Raw genomic sequence first — 17,434 nt, forward strand, 5'->3', positions numbered from 1 at the left:
TTCTTTTCAACATMTAGTCAGGCAAAAGAGCAGAACAAATGCAAATGAAAATCATTTTAGCACTGCAGAGATCTCCAAATGGCCAATGTCATAAAACCCCCATAAAATACAAAATACAGAATCTAACTTTCATTTTCGTGAAAAAAGAGGTTATCTCCGGGGGGGGGGAGAAGGGGCTGCAGGAAGAAGATAAGAAAACTTAGGAACTCAGGTGGCAGGACACTAAGTATCTGGAGCACAAGCAGAACATTAAAACAAGGGCTTAAATAAACTATAAAGAGAAAGCCTACTGTTTTATCTTCAACAATTCAGAACAATTCCCCAAAGTCAAGAGAATTTTAAGTCACAGTAACTTTCAACAATAGTGTGGATCTCAAATCATGATGATAACTGAGAAAAAAAAATATCCTGAAAATATGGTGGCAGACCATGTCCTACAACACGTTTATGAAACAGTGCAGGGAGAGGAAAAGAGGACAGGGGAAGAAGAYACTCTGATCAATGCATTTTGTTACCAAAACAGAACAAGTTCCTGACTCTCTTCTCATTAAATTAATTCCATCTTTTCCTACTTATCTCAATAGATCCATGAACAGGCCATAAATCACTTGCATTTGCATTATTTAAAATGCAGTAAGCATTACATAAAAAACTAACATCTCACACTGATGATGATAAATCAAAATACAGAAAGTCAGGAAATTCTAGAATTATGGTTTTCAACACAATATTAATTTACCAAGCTTGTATATTCTGTATGTTTTATTTAACAGATAAAAAATACACTTAGAACTATATTTAATCATATTTCCTAAGTGCAATCTGGCTAAATTAATATTGCAGGAGTAACATCAACTCTGGAATGTCCTGAATCTTTGTTTCTTAGTGTCTTTACTTTCTAACAATGCCAACTTAAATTATTTTAATTTAATTTATTTAGACATCAACATATTTTAGACAGTATACATAATCAGTAATAAAACGCCCCATCTTCCACATCTGAAAAATCTGTCACAATATTTTATATCAGTAGTATTAGTTAGCCATATCTTGATAGAAAAAAAAATAATGTATTCAAAACATACTGTAGTTCACTCTGGTAGGCAGCCACTAGCACGATCACAGAAGGTCAGAAACATAAAAAGTTGATAAATGTGAATTTGTCTTGCCAAAAATAAAACTGAAGTTAACGTTGTTACATACACAAACCATAATAATCAAAACAAGCATACTGCTTATTTTAGCAAGTATTCAAAAGCATTTGATCTGAGCCATTAGAGTGAAAAGTAAAGATTTATGCTCTTCTCTTTCTTTAATAACTCTCAAGACACAGCTAACTGACATTATGCTTACTTTCTGTCTGTTCAAATTGCTCAGCAGAGAGAGTGTAGAGCCCACCACAAAAAATTCGGAAGGGACCTTTATGAGAATCATTTTTAAAGAATGACTAAGTATGAACGACAACACAAATATAAGTTAATACTGAAATTCTAACTGCATCTGAGCAAAATGTGTTTGAACGTTTCTTCTTCTCTTTAATTTATTGATGTGATGTGGAAAGCTGATTTTTCATCCTTCCAAAACACAAAACTTTTAACAAAATATGTTAAATAAATAATGTGTAAAAACTTGTGCCTGAAAGTCACTAATGTTCCACAGAACACATCCTTGTAACTTGCAGTATTACCATTCCAAAATGGTAGAGCCTTTAAATTATAAAGCCTGTATTTATATTCTAGTCTATAAGCCTTATGTGCTCCATTTTCACTGTATTTCATGGATTTCAGTATTGGATGCAACCCTAACTGACACCCCTGCAAATTCAATCTACTTTTTCAGCATTTGATTCTCTTTTCATTATTATTTATTTTTACAATCACAATGCAAAGAAGTGCTAGTCATTGAGCAAAATTGCACTGGCCCAAGTACTGTACAAACATGAAACAGAAAAGGGATGCATGCTCACTTTTAAAAATCTTAAGAGAGGAAACAATAGACGGATACATTCAGATAAGGGAGCACAGAAAGATAAGACAGTATTTTGTACTGACTGTAGTGTCAATAAAATCAGCAGCTTAACTATTGTCAAGTTTTTGTAAAGCAACATTGGAGTTGTCTGAGGAAGACACTGGAGAATAACAATTTTCTGTGGATTTATTCAAAGCTGTTAAAGATAACATGAGAGAAACAACACCAGTGTTGTTTTTCATAATTCAGCAAATGGGCAACAGAGGCTGCCAGTAGAGCTTGACCAGAGAGAGATGTCAATATCTGGCTGCTGTCTGAGCAATGTCACATAGTTTATCCTACTCTATCATGAAAATTAAGATAAATGGTTTGTGCTGGATATAATAAAAATGAGAAGCAACAGTGGCACAGAGTGATAGGCTTTCTGCATTGCTATCATTACACGACAATATTTTGGTGAACTTGGGTAATAATGTAAATCATGACACAAGATGGCAGAAATTCTAACTGTATGGGTGGATTATGAACTATTATTAAGACTATGGAATTAACCTGGATGTGAAAATCTAGAAGAGGGATGAGAATCAAAGATGATGCTTGAACAACATATCTGGCAACTAGGTAATATGGTAAACAGTAACAAAGAAAGGATGCAAGCTCTTCTTTAGATGTGTTGAGTTAAACTCACTAGGTAGATATCTATACAGAAAAATAAAAAAAACATTTAAATCTGGACACAAGAAAAGACTGTTCTAATGAGTGAAGTTCAGAAACATCAACAAAAAAGATGGTACTATCTTACTCCTATCAATAAGCATACAAAGGTATAACTATTTGGAATATTAACAACTTGGCTGATGCATGAAAAACCCTAGAGGAAATGAAAAACATGTGCTTTTAACTGTCAGAGTAAACAATGAACAAAAAGCCTTGATATGATCAGGCTTCCCTATTACCTAAGCAGAATCTTTGAGTTTACCTTCAGTRGGAGATGAATGTTTTTAAAAGTTGAAAAATATCTGTCTTGAATAGCTCTGAAAAAGTATTAACTTGAAAACAGCAATCCTTTCCTACTTTTCAGCAAGTTTCTTTCTCTAGTCTGGCAGAAAAATATATGGCATATATAAATGAGAACTACTTTAACAATCATAACAATCAAACAAAATAAATTTTTTCATGATCAAGTCCAAATTAAAAATATCTTGGATAAACAGAAGTAATATGGAAATAAAATTGCATTAATATAACATTGGAAATGTCTCCAAAACTATTTTATAGTGAAAAATGACAACTGTAAGATTATCACTGTGATTTTGGGGGAGAAAAAAATATCAAATTGAATTTTTATAGGCCACAAGTTAAGTTCTCAACTTGCAAACCAACCACACAAACAGACATAAAAGTTGTTATTGTTAGCTTACAACCAACATGCCAAGTTTTGAAACAACTTTAAAAGACAGAAATAGGTAAATTGTTGCAATATGAGAGAAAAACTCCATTGTAACTGTTGTACTTTTCAACATTTTTGAAGTTCAGTGATTTCCACAGAAAAAAAAAATCAAGGTAAAAATCAAGCTAAGCATCTGATTGTTGTCATTGTAGTTGTCAGTGGAGAAAATGAAACTGAAAGGCTGCAGAAAAATACATGCCATGAAGGAAGGATTACTTAATCTGTACAGAAAGATTTTTGGAGAGTTTCTCAGTAAACTGGTCAAGGGCTTACTGATAAATTGATCAGATACATCCTACAATTCTGACTCAACAGTAAGGAATGAGATTGCTCAATACAGTTAACTGGAAGTAAATTTGCAAATAAGGAAGAAAAGACACACAAAACAGCTCACTGTGGAAAAGGCAACTGACATGAGTAATATGATTGGCTATTTTAACTAGGAGAACTTGTAAACTCTTCCTCCCTCTTTCTCCCAAAAACATACTGTTAACACACCAAACTAATATGAACAGCATTCATAACCCAGGAGTTATAGCAAGGAGATTCACTAGTATTTAAGCAGACAAAGTATTTGTATCTCAGTAACGGAATACATACAAAAAGGGTTATATATAATAGACTTTCTTACCAGAATACATTTCACTGTGTGGATTGCACTAGGGTCCTTGTTGTTAGCTGCCCAGTGAAGTGGGATTTTTCCTTCAATATCAGGGATTCCAATATTTGAATCATGCTTTATGAGAAGTTTCACGTGCTCTGGGTTATTGTAATAGGCACTCCAATGCAATGCAGTTTGCTGGGACACAATATTCAGAAGTTTTATAAAAATGTCAAAAAAGGAACAGAAGATATAAAGTTCATTAGAACTTGTAATATATTCATGACATTTAGATTACATTTTCATACAGTCACACAGAAAAGTTGAGATTGGAAGGGACCTCCAGAGATCATCTAGTCCAATCTCTCTGCTCAAAGCAGGGTCAGCTAGAGCAGGTTGCCCAYGGCTGTGGGCAGYTGAGTTCTCAGTATCTCCATGCATGGAGCCTCCACTCTGAACAGTCTGTTCAGTGCTTGACCATCCTCATTGTAAACTTTTCTCTTATGTTTAAATAGAATTTTCTACATATCCATTTGTGCTCATTACCTCTTGTCCATTCACTGGATACTACTGAGAACAGGCTGGCTCAATCTTCATTACACTCTCCCATCAAGTGTTCATACACACTGATAGCATCCTTCCAAGCCTTCTCTTCTCCAGGCTAAACAATTCCAGCACTCTCAGCCTCTCCTTGCAGGATAGATGCTCCAATCTCTTAATCATCTTTTTGGCCCTGCACTAGATTTGCTCCAGTATGTCCATGTTTCTCTTGTACTGTGGAGCTCAGATCTGGACACACCAGGTGTGTCTGGACACTACAAGATGTGATCTCACAAGTGCTGAGTAGAGGGGAAAATCATCTGCTTGTGACTGCCTTCCTAGGACAACCCAGGACACTGTTGGCCTTCTTTGCTACAAGGGTACACTAATGACTCATGCTCAACTCTGTGTGCAGTAGAACCCCTGGGTCCCTTTTAGCCAAGCTGCTTTCCAGCCTGTACTGATGCATGGGGTTATAATAGAATCATAGAATCAGCAAGCTTGGAAGGGACCTCTGGAGATCATCTAGTCCAACCTCCCTCCTCAGCAGGGTCACCTCGAGCATGTTAGACAAAGTTGAATACAGACGGGCCTTGAAGATCTCCAGAAGAGACTCCACAACCTCTCTGGGCAACCTGTTCCAGTGCTCTGTCACTCTCACAGTGAAGAAATTCCTCCCCACATTCAGAYGAAACTTCCTGCGGTTCAATTTCTGCCCATTGCCTCTTGTCCTGTCACAAGGGACAACTGAAAAGAGTTTGTCCCCATCCCCTTGACACMCTCCCTTCAGGTACTTATAGACATTGATAAGATCCCCTCTCAGTCTTCTCGTCTCCAGGCTGAAGAGGCCCAGCTCTTGCAGCCGTTCCTCATAGGGCAGGTGCTCCAGCCCTCTGATCATCTTTGTAGCCCTACGCTGGACTCTCTCCAATAGCTCCATGTCTCTCTTGTCCTGGGGAGCCCAGAACTGGACACAGTACTCGAGATGAGGCCTCCCCAGGGCTGAGCAGAGGGGCAGGATCACCTCCCTCGACCTGCTGACAACACTCTTCCTAATGCACCCCAGGATACCATTGGCTTTCTTGGCCACAAGGGCACATTGCTGGCTCATGGTCAATCTGTCATCCACCAGCACTCCCAGGTCTTTCTTTGCAGAGCTGCTCTCCAGAAGGTCAGCCCCCAGCTTGTACTGGTGCCTAGGGTTATTTTTCCCTAGGTGCAGGATTCTGCACTTGCCCTTGTTGAACCTCATGAGGTTCCTCTTCACCCAGCTCTCCAGCCTGTCCAGGTCTCTCTGAATGGCAGCACAGCCCTCAGGTGTGTCAACCGCTCCTCCCAGCTTGGTATCATCAGCAAACTTGCTGAGGAGGCACTCTGTCCCTTCATTCAGGTCATTGATGAAAACGTTGAACAGGATGGGACCCAGTACTGAGCCCTGGGGGACACCACTAGCCACAGGCCTCCAACKGGACTCCACGCCACTGAGGACRACYCTCTGAGCTCTGCCTTTCAGCCAGTTCTCAAGCCACCTCACAGGCCACTCGTCTAACCCACATTTCCTGAGCGTGCCTAGGAGGATGTTATGGGAGACAGTGTCAAAAGCGTTGCTGAAGTCAAGGTACACAACGTCCACTGCTCTCCCCTCATCTCCCCAGCCAGTCATTCCATCAGAGAAGGCTATCAGATTGGTTAAGCAGGATTTCTCCTTGGTGAATCCATGCTGACTCCTCCTGATCACCTTCTTTTCCTCCATATGCCTGGAGATGACGTCCGGAATGAGCTGTTACATCACCTTTCCAGGGATGGAGGTGAGGCTGACTGGCCTATAGTTGCCTGGGTCCTCATTCTTGCCCTTCTTGAACATTGGAGTGACACTGGCTTTCTTCCAGTCCTCAGGCACCTCTCCWGTTCTCCAGGACCTTTCAAAGATGAAGGAGAGCGCCTTTGCAACAACATCTGCCAGCTCCCTCAGTATCYGTGGGTGCATCCCATCAGGGCCCATGGATTTGTGGATGTCTAGCCTGTCCAGAAGGTCTCTAATCCTATCCTCTTCAACTGAAGGAAACTCTTCCCTTCTCTGGACTTTCTCCCTCTCATCCAGGCTGCAGGATTCCTGGGGGCTCCCCTTAGCAGTGAAGACTGAAGCAAAGAAGGCATTCAGTAATTCTGCCTTCTCTGTATCCTTCGTCACCAGGGCCCCTGCCCCATTCAGTAGCGGGCCCACATTTTCCCTAGTCCTCCTCTTGCTGCTGATGTATTTGAAGAAGCCCTTCCTATTGTCCTTAACATCCCTTGCCAGACTCAATTCCAACTGGGCCTTAGCCTGCGTCACAGCACCTCTACATACTCTGACTGCATTCCTCTAATTCTCCCAAGTAGCCTGTCCCCTCTTCCACATTCTGTGTATTTTCTTCTGTCTGAATTTGGCCAAGGGCTCCTTGCTCACCCATGCAGGTCTCCTGCCCCTTTTGCTGCACTTCTTACTCATAGGGATGCACCGCTCTTGACCTTGGAGGAAGCGATGTTTGAATACTAGCCAGCTCTCCTGGAGCCCCATTCCTTCTAGGGCCTTAACCCATGAGACTCCACCAATTAGGTCTCTGAAGAGCCCAACGTCCGCTCTCCTGAAGTCCAGGGTTGCAATCCTGCTTGTTGCCTTAGTTATTCTTTCCCAAGTGCAGGACTTGGTACTTCCCTTTGTTGAACATACTTTTGAACTGAATTTTATTGAGCTTTCTTGAGCCACCTACGTAACATTTTGAAATGCAGAAAATAATTATTTGTAGTGGTATCATATGAATTATAATCTATTATGGTATACAAATTATGCAAATATGTTTCAAAATAATATGTACGACATATTTAAGGCCAAATCTCATTCCACTGGTATCTTCAGAAAATGTAGGTTTATTCTAGGTAGATCTAAAAAAAGTCATAATCTTCACAATTTGTTTTGTGTATTCTGCTCACTTGTTTTATTGATTATCAACAGTTATTACTGCATTAAAGATACTTGCAACACAAGAATGTATCCTCCAAAGTTACTGTTTCGGAGAGTATCACGGATTCCACTGCAGTCATGGAAGTTATTCAGGCAGATAAGGCTTTATTTTTAGAACAACATTGTTCATTCCATCTGAATCCTACAATTCCTTGCACTCCTGTGCAAGACACATGGACAAGCCATGACACTGCCTCAGTTCCCTTACAATTCTGAGTAGAATCCCAAGAAATCTGCAACCCAGGGATAGACAGCTACCAAATGATCTACATTACATTGAAAAATTAGCTAACATAGGGTAGAAATAACAGTCTTGTATTTTAAAGTAAGCAACAGTCTTTGTTTCTCACCACTGCTGTGTGGTAGGGACAACACACGTTAAACAAAACTCAGCATGAGTCTCATCTACCTGAGCAGGACTAGATACTCACAAATCTTTCATACTGAGGCCTGAATTATGTCTAAGTCACATCATCTTATGTGATACTCACACTGAGAAGCACTTACACTTGATATAAAAGTTTATTGCTACACACATAATTGTATGAGGACTTCTTGGACTCAGGAAAAAGAATACTCTGTCCAAAGTACTTGGTCAATGAACATGCAATGAAGAAAGGTACAGCAATTTCAGCATTGGAGAAAATTTCTGACTTAGATAAAAAGTGATCATGTCCAAGTCTGAATGACTATCTGAAGTAGACCTCAAAGCTAGAGCTCAAGAATACCTCAAAGTCAGAGTTTGGTCTCTCTTAAATTTGGAAATCTCTTGGAATGTTAGAAATTGATAGAGAAGTATACAAAAACATTATTTTCCACCAGAGGAAGAGGACAGTAAATACTTACTCTGGACTCAGATCCATCTTGAGAAAAAATTTTGATGTTCCGTATTGTCCTTGATTACTCCAAATTCTATGGGTTGAATGTTATTTAATCTATCTTCCTCTGATCAATGGTAGTTGAATAAAACATCAAAAGACAGTGCAAGCCCCTACTGCCAATTCCTGAGTATTGTCAGTGGCTTTTTACAGGCATCATCAATGTTCATAATTATATAAGCAAACTATAATTTTTTAATAGTAAAATGTCAGTAGATTAACAATTGCTTTATTTATCAGACATCTCTCTCAACTGCTGAGTAGTAGTAGGCAGTAAAATAGGGAATGGATTTTATTTCTCCCTGTCACCTCCTCCCACCCCGGCAAAATATTATGTAGTATTTTGATATGAAAATGTTGAAAAATAACTGTTCCAGGACATTTGTGTATATTCCCTCAATAATCTGGATTGGAATCCTTGGACAGTCAGATAGAACATATGAGATCACTAGCCTATTCTTTACATGTCTGAAGAAAGTCAAAAAAGGAGCTCATTTTTTTTGTGTTTGTTGCTTTAGGTTGCTAGTTTAGTACCATGGTAACAGAATATGATACTTCAACCTCTTTGTCTACTGGGTAGTTCACTGAAAACATGCTCATTCTGAGATATAATTGTAGGGGCTGCAAGAAAGGTAAGATAACTGATATCCTGTAAGACAATGCAGAGCATAACATCACAAAACATGCTTGAACCATCACAGCCTGTTAGGATTTGAATTGAAGAACCTTTAGCAAYAGAAATTTGTAGTCAGTTTACATAGATTATTTCTTAAGTGGAGCTCACCAGTATCCCTAGAAATTGACAGATGCAATGAAAGCAAAAACTTTTGATTATCAAGAGGCCTTGCCAACGTTGTCCTTGTTTACTGACTTCTCCCAGTTGCAACCTACTTTTCAGCCTGTTCATTACATGAAAATCACTATAAAAGACAGTTGTTCTCTCTTATATTCAAGAATGATATTTGACAATCTTGATGCACATAGTTACAATAAGGGTAATGAATGAACTACATGCCCAACAGGGTTCAACTTCTTGGACTCTGTCACTTAGAGTGCCTTTCATCAACCTGAATTCCATCTTCATCTGCTGTGATTACTCACGACATGAACTGGAATAAAAGCACTCTTCATTTTGTGGAAAATCTGGCAACGCTTTAATATTGCTTTGGAAATCAGCTGAACAAAAGGCAAGGTTCATAAAAGGTTTTGGCTGGTTTCCATATACCTTTGTTAATCAATTATTGTGGTCAGGAAGCCAGCATGACCTTTCCAGAATGACTGTTGTGATTCTAGCCATTCTATATGTTAGATTATCTGGAGGGCAAGCAGCTGATTGCTAGGCCAGAGGCAGATTCAACTGCTTTGGAGGGGGCAGAAGATCCGTTTGATGGAAACAGGGCTTGCAGCTGTCTTGTCTTGCTTCCTGATAAGTGGCAAGATAAGTGGCAGATTCATGCCTGACTAGAAGAGTTTTTTGCACAAGTTCTAAAATCACTTACATGTTATGGGAAGGAGACCTGATGAGTGCTTAGAAATGTCGAGAGCCATTACTGATGCATACAGTTGTACCCAGCACCATGTCTACTTTGCCAATGGTAGTTCCAGAATTTTTTCCTCTCTTTTTTGCTATTTATCTTAACAATGTCTAACTTTCTGTTGCCATACCCTTGGRGGAAAAAATGGCATTAGAGAAATTAATATTTTTGGATTATTTGGAGGAAGTCTCTTTCAGATATGAGGTGACACACATAAACTGCTTAAAGCACGTGACGTTTGTACCAGACATCTCAGATTAATGAGTTCACAATGAGAATTACCAGAAGTTTGCTAACGGTAATATGATAATCTCCCAAACAGAACACGCATCAAACATGCCAACAGAAGGGATGAATCTGTTTCATTCAAAAGCAAAGAAATCCAAAACCTCAAAATTCCTTAACTAAGAGTGCCTGTCAGGACTGTGTGCATGTCCTGTGCTTCCTCATACCCTACTGTTAACACCACTACACAATGCAACTGTTTCACAGTGGTTTGAAACCAAACACCGATAAACACTCAAACTTAAGAGCCATACTAATAACAGTCACCTCAAAAAAATCCAGTTACTATATGGTAATTAACCATTCCTTCTTTTAGTAGCGTTAGTGTGCTACTATTGTTGGCTGGCAATCTTATCTATCAAGAGAGACAGATAAGATCCACCAGTTGTTTAGAAACCGTAACACTTTCCCTCTAAGATAAGTCACCTGTACTAGCTGCTCATTTTAAAAATTGTTCTTTTTAACAAGCATCAGTAAACACAAGACTTAGAATTCAGTGTGTTTCTTAAGCAGGTTGATAATCAGTCTAGTGGAACACAACTTAATATTGCAAAGGGGCATCAGACAACTCATAACAACATACGCACTATATGATATCCTTGGAAAGTCATCTGGAGACTTCCATGCCTTTCAAGCATTGTTTACTACCACAGAAGCAGAAAATGAATGTGAAGGACCTTGTTCTGAGAAGGCAGTACTATAAAGCTCTGTAGATGTTAAAGTACATTTTCTCCTGAAGTTCACAGCTTCATAAAACACTGGCAGCAAATTTTCTGCTGCARATTTGTCTATTTTTATATAATAATAATGAACTTGAGAGTTCTTATTTTCCTGTCAGAAAATCTTCTTTATAAACCGCACTATACAATTTTGCAGGCCACAAAGTCGCATTTGATTAGAAGACCCTAAAAATTGTCCATTTTTATTTAAAGAGATGCAGAAAAAAAAAAGTTTACCAGACAGATCTAGCCTACAGATATTTTAATCCTTGGACCATCCCTGTTTAAATGGTACTTCCATTGCAGCATGCAGTTTGACCATGACTCAGAATTAACATACAGGTAGAAGTACTCTCCTAGATGCATATTTGTATTGCTGTTACAAGGATAGAGTCTGACACAAGACTCTTCCTAGCTATCACTATCTGCAGAATGTCATTCTCATTAGACCTCTTATTGACTAGATAGCAAAAAGACTATCAAAGTGAGATCTCTAAGTGGACTGTGATCCATTAAAAAAAAACTTAAAACTTTTCCATAATAAGCAGAGCTGAGGTAACAAACTGATCTGGAGACCAACAGAAGATCTTATTATGAAAATGGACGGTGAAGAGCCTGTGCCTCCTAAATTTGTTCTCCTAGATCAACTATTGGACTAAGAATTCTACTGACAACAGAGATTCTTCCTGGACAGTGGTAAGCTGATCTATAAAGCAGAGCAGCAAGCAGGGAAGCATTCAGTATCAWCCCAAGAGACAGAACAAGTGACTGGAACAGTACAAAAGCCAGCTGGCTTCTAACATGTTCCTTCACTGCTACCTATGGACTATGTGAGATGGTGGCTCTTTTCTCTATTCTGCTGTACATAATGAATATACCATTTCATAGCACCTATGGATGGCTGTGTCAATTCTAAAACCATTTTGGTGGCTGCCAGTGCAGGGCCAAATCAGTCACACAGTGACAGGATCAATGTGTGCCAACAGCAAACCTGCATTTAGCCAAGGACCAAAGGAATTTCCTTTTTCATTCATCTTTGATATCTACATAGACCTTGAAGATTTTTGCACAAATCTTTCCAATAATTCTTTGTGTTACCTGATTCTAAATTCCTTCTACTACTCCAAAGTTAAGAAGATCCAATGCAAAGAATAATGGCGAACATCACTGTTCAAGAGTGGAATTCAAATGGGTATTTTTGGATTTCCAAATGGACAACAAGGGCAGATGAGCATCCACTTCATATGCAGAACGTTTCCAAGGAAGAAAAGCAAGGTAAGCTTTCTAACAAGGATCAGACAATCACAGAAAAGCTTACATCTTAAAATCAATGGATTTTGAATATTGTATTAGGTATTATTAGTACTCTCAACATGAATGTCAATGAACTCAGTACAATGAATTGATACACTATTATTAGCTGGCAAACATTAATATTTTTAATGGCAAACAGTAAAATATCAATCTCACCTACCATTTTGAAGAGTCAAAAAACATCTGTTAAGCACAGAAATAACAAATTTATTTTTCACATGTAACAGATGCAAGACCAATTTCCAAGGCTGCTAGCACTATGTCTTAAGAGAAGCAGTATTTTACCTTATTTCTGTCTTGTGTATCCACTTCTCCAGGTGCCATATGTTTTAGCAGCAAAGCCAAACATTTTGGGTTTTTGTGACGTGTAGTTAAATGTAATGGTGTCATATCCTCTAAGTCCTTCTGCATCCAGTTCCCTCTACGAGCCAGCAGAAGTTTCATGAAACGGTAATTTCCCTGGGTAAGGAAAAAATATATGAAATTTATTCCAGTTAATCAATCCAGATGATGATACTGCTTAGTTATACTTACTATTGTATAAAATGGCCTAAAAAACCCAGCACCAGTCATAAGTTCTGGCAATCTCTAACAAAGACCTATTGTTAAAAAGCATTAACTCCTGATTTTTAAATTTATTTTCCTATTTGCTATCAGCTTCGTATCTTCCTATAATGTACTGTGTAAGACAACAGCCAATAAGAAAGACATTGTTGTAAGACTCCAACATTGTAAGACTCCAACATTGTCAAGAATTTCTTCATAGTGTCATATGTCTCGAAAAAACATTTCTCCACTTATGTCAAATACATTTTATAAAAACTATCTAAACTGCAGAAGCTGCTGATTTCAATGTGTTCTCTCTCTCTTGGCTAACAAATATTTTAAAAAATGAGAAAAGCAAAAGCTTATATATTTATTTTCATTTTTCCCTTTTATCCTTTTGCTTACTTCTGCAGGTTTTCTATTCATTTTATAATTTGCATGATTACATTTGCTCCCACTAATTTTATTCATTTTTGACAATCTCATATGTTCATTTTTCTGCATGACCATTCTTTTCTACAAACTACTTCTTATTTCTTTTTCTTTTTAGTATTTGTTTTTTGGAAAACATTTCCAAGTGCACCTTCTCCAAGATCATTAAGGTATTGCAAGGTAGACAGCCTATGAAATAAAAAGTCTTCCTAATTTGAGGAAACTTAAAAAATATATATTTATCTGAATATCTTCACAAAAGACACAGGTTAGGTCTCTGAAGTAGTGTATCTGGCATAACTTCATAAGCATCCAATAACTACGAGTGACAGAAAAAGCTAACCTAATGGGAGGGAGGAAAAACGAAGTTCAAAATATACAAGATTACAACAGTTGTCTGTGACCAACTCCAGGAAGTAATGATGTTAACATAATTTTCAATGAAGTTCACAGGAATGGTACACAAGAATGCAAAAGCCATTCAGTGCTTTGTAGCTGTTTGAAAACAGCAAGAGACTGTAAATTTCAGGGACAGATTTGCAAAAACAAAAAAAGATATAAAATACAGAGAACAGAGAGAAAGGGCAATTCTGCACTCATGCCCCAGGGAACTCAAAGGCAGGAAATCTTCAGAACAAGTCATAGTTCAGCCTCTACAAACACCATGTAAAAACTGAATGAAGACCACCTGTTTCATGATTTCATTTCAATTAAACGCATGCAGGAGACAGCAAGGTGGACAGGTATCAGGCAAGGAATAAAAACAAAAGAAAGATTACAATTTTCAAAATGAGAGTAAGAGAATGACAAGGAACGATTCAGAGACAGATAATATCTACTCATCTGAATAAGTAAGAGCTACCTGAAAAAAGTGTTTCTTACATTTTTAAATTAGGAATTGTATCTCAATTTTGATCTACTATATGCATGATGAATGGACGGAACAACTAGCTTTATAATGTTCATTTAAAATATTTAACACACTGGACTTTAGATCTAGCTTGTCAAAAAGAATAATGTATAAATGCTCCTATGAGGGAGTAAAAATTGAGTATAGATCCCAAAGAAAACAGTCTGGCTCTACTTCTCAAAACACTGAGGTCAAAAATTAAGGATATAGTTATGCAATCATTATGAAGTTGTAGTGGTTTAAGGTTCGGCCAGCCTTGACTTGCTATTGCCCATTACTTGCAAGTTATTTCTGATAGAATCGAAAAGCTACACAGGATACTTCGTTATTTTTTGGTTCCACCTCACTTCAATGCAAAGTCTATTGGGTTTTTCTGAAATCATCTTCAGCAATAAATCCAGCTGAGGATGAGTAACAAACAGCTAGAGTAGTTAACTCTTAAAACAAAAACATTCGAATCTGGAAAAGCTTATGCAATCATACTTCAAACATACCTCTTCTTTCCACACTCTAACTTTTAACCTTTCCTAAAGAGAAAAGGAGAGTGCAATCATTTTGCTTACTGTTTCCCAATCTTTCCCAAAATATATAAAGTTTTTGCCAATTTCATATACTGACAATTTAAGTAATCAATGTCCCATAAATATCATGAAAATAGAAAACTCCGAAGAAAAGATAAATTATATTAATTTGCCCACTCAGGGAAAAGCTGCAGCATTTGATCAAGTTTTATTAAACAAAGTACAAAGGAAAAATGAGACACAAATCAATCGAAGTCACATCTTCAGATTCTGCTGGTTATGGAACTACCTGTAAATTAATGTTTTTCAATCTGTATATTTCTTCTATAAATCCTGTATTTTAACTTAAACCCTTCAAGCTGTCCTTGGAAAAAAAAAGGAAGAAGAGGTAGCCAGGTATACACATGTCAGCATTACTAATGAATAGGTGCACTTCTTGTATGTCATACAACTCAGCTTTGAATCATACTGTTAGTATAATGGTAGGGTGGAGATGAGCCAAAGGATTCCAGAGACCACCACAGTATCCAGTCACAAGGCATAAAAATACTCCAGTTTCCTTTTTCATAGGGTGGTACAGCAGTCATAGAGACTAGAAGGGTAGATTTTACGTATGTTACTCTTCTGGCCTTTGCCTAATAAAAATGGAGAAGTTGAGCCTTATGTAGGCAGAGTAGATTTCAGCAAGTATGCTAAAAATAAATGATTGTGATTATTTTTTCCTGCTACTCTACTTCATTTTAAAACACAAAATAGGCAAGATGAATCACGAATGAGATCAGACAAAATATGCCTTCCTGCTTTGACAGTTTACTGTCATTGAGACTTGCTCTTCAGTGAAAGTCTGTAAGAAAAGTCTGCCAAAAGCTTTACCACAAATCTGCTAGCAAATGCAAACTTATATTGCCAGAGCCAGCACAGCTACTGTACACTTTAATAGCATTCACGGCAAGTTCATTCAGTGAACACTGAGTCACTAATTCTCTTTCTTCTGCTGGATGTCATGGGAAGTGTAACCTCAGGATTCTCTCCCTTCAATACACAGGCACACATCGAGGCATACACTGAAGTACAAATGCATAACAGCATAACGTCTACTAAACCATGCAGAATACATTCAGAAGAGTTTGTGATAAATTTGGGAATGTGTTAGAGATAAGAAACTTCTCATTCTCATTATATTTTATAGATAAAGAATAAGAAGAATTTGCAAAACTCATTAGAAAAAGAAAAAACAGCAAAAATAGCAATATATCATGCTGTGATTAGGAATTAAACTGAGGAAAGACAGTATTAAATAATTTGAGACAATATTATTCTTGGAAGAAATAAAGCTGCTTTTCTCCATAAGAAAAGATAATACATTTGTTTTGTTTCAGTACTTCCTATCCTATATGCATGCATACATGTGAAAGAAAAACAACCAAATTTCTCCTGTTGATGGGTACTTGTTGGAAGCTTCACAAAACCACAGTGCTTTTTGAATGAATTCAGATGAAAAGGGTCTAAATTAAAAGAATACATAAAGTTGAAAGGAAATATGCATTTTTGTTTTTACAATTTCTTCTCCTGTATTCTATTTTATTCTTGCTACTTTGCAATTTTTCACCAGTCACTACTACATTATTCTGTTGACTGCTAAGCTACTAACAAATCCCTCTCTTTAGGAAAAGAATCTGTAATAACCCCCCTTTTCCTGAAACATGGAAGATTCTATTTCTTCCAAATGATTTAAGATTAAAACAAAACAAAACAAAACAAAAAATAGACACAGACACTGTACCACAGAAAATACTTGTTTTTAAGTGTGTTCTTCTTATTTGTTTAAGTATGTTCTTCTTATTTGTAGTGATTTGATTCCTGCTCTTATTTCCAGCTGCTGCCTTTTCTTTAGTAATACCCTGAGTATTGCTGTGTTCCTTCCACTTGTTAGAAAACAAAACTATTCTTATTAGGATATATTCTCCATCTTGCATTAATAATTGTTGGATTCTGTAAATATAAAATACATCAACATCAAGGAAAGGCAGATTTAATTTATGTCTTAATAGGTAGAGGGGGAAAAGTATGCTTAATGTGAAAAGCAGTAAGTAGCCTAATTCCTTCATTTTTATAAAATGTTTGTATATAACAAGCCTTCAAACTTGCTAGCTTTACTCATAGAAAAGACATTTGGTTTGTCTAACATTGCTACTGAGTCTCTCTAAAATGATTCTGTTATACTGTAAAAAGCATTACGAGAAACAGGTTTAAACACTCGTACAGAAAGCTTGGTTCTTGGTAGAAAAAATTTACTGTTCCTGTGCCAATTCTTAGAATTCTTTTATAGCCCATAAAATTATTTTTAGTCAAAAGACTCAACTCTATACAAACTATAGCACAGTTTCAGCACCCAGGCAACTATAGGCCAGTCAGCCTCACTCATCACCTCCAAGGTGATGTAACAGCTCATTCCGGACGTCATCTCCAGGCATATGGAGGAAAAGAAGGTGATCAGGAGGAGTCAGCATGGATTCRCCAAGGAGAAATCCTGCTTAACCAATCTGATAGCCTTCTCTGATGGAATGACTGGCTGGGGAGATGAGGGGAGAGCAGTGGACGTTGTGTACCTTGACTTCAGCAASGCTTTTGACACYGTCTCCCATAACATCCTCCTAGGCACGCTCAGGAAATGTGGGTTAGACGAGTGGCCTGTGAGGTGGCTTGAGAACTGGCTGAAAGGCAGAGCTCAGAG

The 17,434-nt window shown here is 37.6% G+C and overlaps 1 protein-coding gene across 1 annotated transcript in view; it reads right to left on the reverse strand.

The window, feature by feature from the left end:
- The window catches only part of INVS (inversin), a 101,425-nt gene that overhangs the window by 45,903 nt on the left and 38,088 nt on the right, over positions 1 to 17,434 (reverse strand). Inside the window, exons 3-4 of the mRNA XM_085306805.1 lie at positions 12,577 to 12,750; positions 4,050 to 4,217 (exon numbers count right to left, since the gene is read on the reverse strand). Of these exons, the coding sequence (XP_085162931.1) occupies positions 4,050 to 4,217; positions 12,577 to 12,750 (342 nt within the window). The remainder of the gene's footprint in view (positions 1 to 4,049; positions 4,218 to 12,576; positions 12,751 to 17,434) is intronic.

This window comes from Rhea americana, unplaced genomic scaffold (genome assembly GCF_003343005.1).
Source record: "Rhea americana isolate MKP2758 unplaced genomic scaffold, rheAme1 scaffold_248, whole genome shotgun sequence".
NCBI classification, from domain to species: domain Eukaryota; kingdom Metazoa; phylum Chordata; class Aves; order Rheiformes; family Rheidae; genus Rhea; species Rhea americana.